The 6,606-nt window shown below is 47.4% G+C and overlaps 4 protein-coding genes and 1 non-coding gene across 5 annotated transcripts; 3 read left to right on the top strand and 2 right to left on the bottom strand.

The window, feature by feature from the left end:
• Window positions 1-105: 105 nt before the first annotated feature.
• Window positions 106-507, top strand: F5147DRAFT_785111 (uncharacterized protein; the record flags this gene model as incomplete). The annotated part of the gene is made up of 1 exon (XM_041442904.1): window positions 106-507. The coding sequence occupies one exon, from the start codon at window positions 106-108 to the stop codon at window positions 505-507; it is 402 nt and encodes a 133-aa protein (XP_041283959.1).
• A 136-nt stretch (window positions 508-643) lies between these two features.
• F5147DRAFT_819969 (general substrate transporter) lies at window positions 644-2,096 on the top strand (the record flags this gene model as incomplete). Its single annotated transcript, XM_041443660.1, has 10 exons — window positions 644-661; window positions 713-721; window positions 772-796; window positions 852-922; window positions 981-1,148; window positions 1,179-1,257; window positions 1,305-1,386; window positions 1,433-1,527; window positions 1,580-1,608; window positions 1,664-2,096. 10 exons carry the CDS (start codon window positions 644-646, stop codon window positions 1,778-1,780), a joined length of 693 nt encoding a protein of 230 aa, XP_041283958.1. The 3' UTR covers window positions 1,781-2,096.
• Window positions 1,963-5,258, bottom strand: F5147DRAFT_741442 (major facilitator superfamily domain-containing protein). The gene is made up of 12 exons (XM_041439475.1): window positions 4,609-5,258; window positions 4,434-4,552; window positions 4,279-4,380; window positions 3,834-3,927; window positions 3,596-3,771; window positions 3,081-3,234; window positions 2,894-3,019; window positions 2,700-2,837; window positions 2,539-2,644; window positions 2,357-2,479; window positions 2,136-2,292; window positions 1,963-2,087 (listed from the first exon to the last, which is right to left on the bottom strand). The coding sequence occupies exons 1-12, from the start codon at window positions 4,772-4,774 to the stop codon at window positions 2,061-2,063; spliced, it is 1,488 nt and encodes a 495-aa protein (XP_041283957.1). The 5' UTR covers window positions 4,775-5,258; the 3' UTR covers window positions 1,963-2,060.
• Window positions 5,259-5,357: 99 nt separating this feature from the next.
• Window positions 5,358-5,440, top strand: F5147DRAFT_t158. Its single transcript has one exon. It is a non-coding gene; the product is annotated as a tRNA-Gln (tRNA).
• A 286-nt stretch (window positions 5,441-5,726) lies between these two features.
• F5147DRAFT_592344 (uncharacterized protein) lies at window positions 5,727-6,165 on the bottom strand (the record flags this gene model as incomplete). The annotated part of the gene is made up of 2 exons (XM_041432212.1): window positions 5,727-5,862; window positions 5,912-6,165. Coding segments are annotated over 2 exons (390 nt in total), but the record flags the coding sequence as incomplete, so codon positions are not given.
• Between the last annotated feature and the right edge of the window lie 441 nt (window positions 6,166-6,606).

The raw sequence follows: 6,606 nt of genomic DNA, 5'->3' as shown, positions 1-6,606 counted from the left end.
ATCACATTTGGGTGAGTGAAACATCCACACTGAGTGTATGAATTTGATACCACAAAACGTAGATTCTTGTTAGTTGTGTGTAGCAGTCAACTTTCATATATCTGTATGCGCTCACTTCTGGAAGATTGGCTTGCATATGGTACATCACATATCGGGGGAACTCGATGTGCCCCTCAAATATCATACACCGGGGCGCTTTTGAATGGCAGACCTACATTCGATCCTTACACTGATGTCCCCCCTGGCGGCTGCACTGTCAAACTCAAGCGTCGTGAGAATTCCACTTGCGTTCCAAATATTCCCTGCTTTGGTGCGTTGGCTATATCTTCTGCCTCCCCTCATCCCTACGGAGCGCAGTGTCTTGGCATTGGCATGCTCTTCATGCCATACTCGCCCCGTTGGCTCGTTGAGCAAGGTCGCGAGAAGGAGGCTCTGGGAGCTGTCGCGTCTTCGCCGGAAGCCCCTGACAATCATTCGGTCCCATTGATTCCTGGAGATCATGGCTGAAGTTCGTTTTGCAAGAGAGGTCATGAAGGCGGCATATCCTAATGCGGGGCCAGTCAGGCAGGTAATCAATAAATACTTGGTATTGATTTCTAGCTGGCCAAAGTCCAAGCGTCTCATTGTTGGTTGCCTTACTATGATGTTCCAACAATTTATGGTGGGTTTTCAAATCAGTCTTTCTATCATTTGGTGATTTGTGGTTTGCCAGGGTATAAACGTAAGTCGTGGGCACATCCTTCTGGAACCAACGTCGCTTACTTGCTAAAGGCTATCATTTATTACGCGCCTACGAGTAAGCTTCGCGAAAGATTAGAATGATTGACCTTGGAGTTGACTCTTATCCGCAGTTTTCGGCCAGCTGGGCCTCGACCCAAACACTACTTCCCTGTTTGCCACTGGTGTTTATGGAATTGTAAACGTGAGTCGTCCCAGTATGGACAACGTCACATATACTCCTAAATTATTATTATTCAAAGATGCTCGCTACTTTACCTGCTATTGTTTTGCTTGATAGTGTGGGCAGGCGGCCTTTGTTGATGTCTGGTGCCGCTGGATGTTTTACTTGCCTGGCAATTGTGGGTTCTCTTGTTACTGTTTACGGCAAGGATTGGCCAGCACATGCAGCAGCGGCTCGCACAGCATTGGTAAGTGCACTATGATATAATGACCTACAGAACATCTTAAACTATCTTACAGTCTTCGTGTTTATCTACGATGTCAACTTCTCTTACTCGTGGGCCCCGATTGGATGGGGTGAGTTGCTCGTTTCACCTTCTTCAAGAATTTAATGTATTCGCCAGTAATTCCCAGCGAGATTTTCCCGTTGCACCTCCGGTCCACTGGCATCTCCATTACTACATCCACCACGTGGTTAGCGAACTTGTGCGCGGTTTGATCACCCTGTCTTTTTTGTATTGATATGCTTTAGTGTCATTGGGCTCGTTACGCCAATAATGTTGGATGTGGGGGGGATGGCGTACTTTATCTTTGCTGGATTTTCTCTTGCCGCGTTACTCACAGTTTGTACGTCAAACCCCACAATCGTGTTAAATAATACGCTCAACTCGCTTTACAGTATTCTTCTTCCCAGAGACCAAGGGTCGGGTATGTTTTTTTACGCGCGCACGCCTTGTCGAACATAACTAACAATGTTGTACAGACCTTGGAAGAAACGGATGCCGAGTTTGGTGATAATGCTAATGATAGGGAGCGAGAACACATGGAGCGTATTTGTCGGGAGCTTGGACTGCCCGTCCGGGTGCTTTTGAATGCATAGTAATGAAATTTCGGACTGGCCTAGGTCATGTTTCCATTGAGTCGATTCATCTAACATACTCCTTTTGCCCCTTTCTACCTTCAACGTCATGGCCTCATCATCTTGAAGTATTTCAGTCAAATATCAGGGACTGGCGCGGCCAAGGCGCCGTTACATTCAGCAATATAATATTTTACTGATGCCCTTCCAAGTGCATAATTCAACTAGGTTGTCATAGGGAAGAGTGATGTATATATAGATACATATTTGCAATTGTCACTAATTCGTACGTCCCTCCTCACTAAGCTATGTACCTGAACATAGGCGCCTACAGAAGGTGTCAGCGTATATTTATTCAGAGGCAGATAGTGTTCACCTTATCCGCCAATTTGCTTGTATCCACATTAGCACCTGGTTCCGGACGCCCATACTCGCGATCGCGTTTCGCATTATCGTAGATGTATGACACCCACAGCACTAGCGCGCAAACAGTGGCAAACGCCTCGAGGCCGCAAGATATAGCGAAGCCGGAGCTGCACCAGCGACAATCAATTAACACATGCATACACAGGGCGAGGGGAGAAGGGTGGGACGTACATGTACCTCGGGCCGTCTGTCGAAGGGTATATGTGCGAGCCGAGGATACTCCCGCATTGTCCAATCGCCATGAACATCGGGATGCCCGTCGCTTTCTTGGTCTCAGAGCCGAGATGTGTGCAACTGTTGAAAACGTGAGCTGTTGTGAGGAGAAGCGTGGTTAAGTGATAAAGAGCGTACACCATGCAATGATTAAGCCAATGGCAGTATATGTCCCGCTCGTGATGCAGAACACGGCGAAGTATCGCACGTGGACATTGTTGGGGACTGTAAGCAAAAGAAGGTAGCCTGAAATGACACATGAGGGATACTTTGAACATAAATCAAACTATGTGCCACGTACCAATAGCACCGACAGCACATGCACCTGCAACCGCTAAGCCACGGTTTTGCATGCGATCGGATGTGTAGGATGTCATACAGAGGACGATGGCAGCCACTGCATATGGCGGTACTGTGAGTAACTGAGCGAGCGCGTTGGCTGGAAAGAAAATATCAACAAAGAATACCTCCATCAAATCACAAGGTAATACACACTGTACCCAAAAGTCGTGATGATCGTTGGCAAAAATGCCGAAATACTTGCCAGAGCGCAGTTCACGCCAAAGTAAATCATTCCACCGGTGTATATACGCCAATCTAGGAGAGCTATCATGATGTGTTCTGGGGTAGGACAATTCTATGAGCCCTCGCTACATAGTGTGAGGATGGGGAATTGGCTTGCCTTTGTTGATTACAGCACCAATATCCGCGCTCGTGCCCCTGTTCATGCGCTCCATTGCAATTTCTCTTTCTCTCGTATTCAAGTATCTAGTATTCTCCGGTCGGTCAGGGAGCGCGAAGAAAGTCAGAACACCAAGAAGAAGAGCCGGGATTCCCTGGGAACAACCGAATCGTTAGCCAATAAGTCTACAAAGGACAAAGCACATCAAAAAACGGAATAACCCTGACAGGTGTTTTACAGCATTCTAAAAAAGCGCTAGATAGTACCACTCGCATGCCTGCCTCTCAGGGAGAAAGTGCAATGCAAGAGAGGCTAGCACAGCAGACATTGCGCGGTATGGTCCAGGCAAACGGTATTAGTATACCGTCAAAGACCAGGGAGATTTGAAACATCAGCCGAAAATGACAAGATCCCAGAATGTAAAACACCATGACACCCGGCCAGATAAATGCGAGCGGATCAACATCTTAAAATACCACTCGTCCCTTCACCAAACATGGAACACTGGTACTAACCTCAATAAGAAACAGGACTTTCCAGTCCCACTCTCCTCCTACGCCAGCGATATACGGTCCGTACCCCACTTGCTGCACACCGAACGCGATAAGCCCACCGAAAGCACCTGCAACCGCCGCAAAACCAAACCAGTATGCCATGCGCAGGCCCATTTCGGTGCGAGTGTAGAAGAACGCTTGTATGGTTGTGTTAAGAGTCCTGTTTCTCCACGGGTTTATTGAGTGATGCATGACTTACAAAAATAAAGTGGAATTGCAGGGCCAAAGCCAGCTTCAAATATGCCAAGACAAACGCGGGCGGCTATGAGACTTCCAAAGTTGAATGTCGTTGCCTGCAGAAGAAATAGCATGCATCATGAGCAATAGTTCGGGCTCAAAGTTGGCAATAAAGAAGACAGAGGCTGCAAAATGGTTGAATGTGAAAGAAGTCAGGTGGGTATTCAAACAGGGTAGTCGGAAAGGTCTATTTGATCTGCAGATAAAATAAATCAAACATCAAGTCATCAGCACACGTCACTGAATTTACGGCAGAAATTGGCCGCTCTGACGCGCTGGTAAATTACTAGTGTTGATAGATACGTCACAGGAGGAATTGTTCATGAACAAGACGTTCCTAGTAGCTAAGGAATGATCTTAAGAAGAGACAGAATGTATACATAAAGATGAGCAGCAGGATGACTTGCCATTAACGTGGAACATATACCCCATCCAATAGCCGCGCACGCTATCCAATAGGATGGTGGAAACAACTTTGAGGTTATCGTTGCAGGCACTTGAAAAATAATCTGGGAAGTAATAAATCAAAACTAGGGCGATAAAATATAACTGTATTACTCACATACGAAAAGAAAAACGCCGAGTTGACCCAATCATACAGTGTACCAGTAGGGTCGCCACCAAGGTTCTCCTCAGTCAGTCCCTGTAGGCGTGCATTTCCAAGATTCGTGCGATCAAGATCTGATTCACCGTCAGTACAACATGTCAGACGGCTCTCATGATGAAATTTCACCCACAAGCAAAGAGATAGAGCAGGCATGTTATGGGCAGAATCCTACGGTCAAGCTTGCGCACGAGCCTCTTCTCTTCATCAGACGTGGCGATGGGATTATTGCCGCCAGCGTCACTTGTGGATCTGGTTTCCCTCTCATCGGAAGATGGGTGTTTTTCTTCGTCAATCATAGTGGACCGAGGTAGACCAAGGTGACTCGTGCACGTGAGCGAAGTACGTAGCGAGCAGCTTCGCGATATTAAAGATGCTGGCCGAGCGCTCGCAGAAGCAAGAGAACAAGAGGTACATTAGATCCGAAGACTTTGAACGTTTATAATGCACGAGTCAGGTGGACTGCCATGTCATCGGCTGCTAGCTGTTTCTGTACCACGGCAATTCAAACAAAATGGAGGCGCTACAATGATGCCCGGGCCAGCTGATGAGAAGAAATCTCACGCGAAATCGGAATAAGTTTACATAACTTGGTCCGCTGGGCTTTGGCCCCCGCATCAAAGAACTATTCCTGGGTACTATCCCCACAGGGTAATCTTTGTTGGTGAGGCATGGGCGCACGCCGCACGGGCATGATAGCCACCTGCCCCACAGCTTCGGGGTGCTCCTGCGGATATACTGTTATGCGTGTTTGAAGGTGACGTACATCGAACTGTCCAGGTGAAATTGCAAACTCGAGTAGTGATGGTGACGATCCGAAGAAGTAGAAGCCTTACTTATGCCAATGAGTACGTATCGCGTGGAATTACGATACTCATCCAAGGCGATATAGTGTAGTGGTTATCACTCGGGATTCTGACAAGCGCTGATTTCCCGAAACCCAGGTTCGAGCCCTGGTATCGCCTTCACTTTTTACCTTTTTCATTCGCCTCATTCATTGAACATGCATGTCTCTACCGATGATCAGTTTGAGGAGGGCCTTCCACGCACTCGGATAGCGACCCAACGACTCCCACGACATTTTTCAAAGTCTTTATATTATCACCCTCTGCGATAGACAATGACAATCTTCGGGATGATATGCTTCAAGTACGTCACGGTCATATGCAAGTAGGGTTCCGCACGGGTAACACCGCGGGTCGGAAACTCAACACCATACCCGTACACCGACCCGTAAGCACCGCGGGTACATTAGCAAGAAGAGTGTATTAATGACTCGGACAATAAAATAATCGGACGACCTGCACAAAGAAGCTCGCGGAGTTCACGGTCATTGACTATATTAACCAGGCGATTGCTTTCAGTGATCTGTTTCACCCGTCGAGCACTGAAACTGATGTTAACATCAAGAAATTACACAGATTCAGATCATTTACCAAACTTCCGGGTTTGTATGTGTCCGATGAGGGTAATGAACGGGCTGTTGGCCTTGGCGTGCAAATGCTGCATAGACGGAGCCACTATAGGTAGTGCTGACATCCTTACCCTTCATGGCATTGTTGACAGCATCCTCGCCAAAGCATCCAATGGCATGGTGCTTCAGATTAGTCGTCGAAGACTTATCCCTTGTATCCTGATAGCGGCGCACGCCACCTAAAGCTGTCTTACACTTCCGTGCACCGCACGGAAAAAATGACACAAGCGGCCATTGCGACTCGTCGGTGAGTGGACTTGTACTAAACGGTTCTCGAGTTTTTGCCTTGGCTTTATGGTAGTAACTCGAGCTTCTCTGTAGTAAAGTGTCAGCTTGATAAATGGTTTAATAGAATGAATCGCAGGGCGCAAAAGACAAGACAGAAATCAGTATAGCATTTAATTGTGATCCTCAAGCTCTCAGAGATTCAGGGAAAGGTGGTACGGAGAATCCTAGCACGGTGTTCAAAGGCTGTCAAAGTTCCCAATTTGGTAGGTCATACCCGTCCCAACACCGCCAACCCGCGGTAAAGGGTCGGGGTGTGCTCAAGGGTATGAATATCCTACACCGTACCCGTACCCGCCAAACCCGTTAGCATAGAACCGCGGTGTTACCCGTACCCGTGCGTTTCCCTATATGCAAGGTGAATACTACATA

This window comes from Suillus discolor (assembly GCF_016758755.1).
Source record: "Suillus discolor strain FC423 chromosome Unknown F5147scaffold_791, whole genome shotgun sequence".
Taxonomy (NCBI): Eukaryota; Fungi; Basidiomycota; class Agaricomycetes; order Boletales; family Suillaceae; genus Suillus; species Suillus discolor.
The sequence above is the reverse complement of the archived record's forward strand: the minus strand, read 5'-3'. Positions and strand labels throughout refer to the sequence as shown.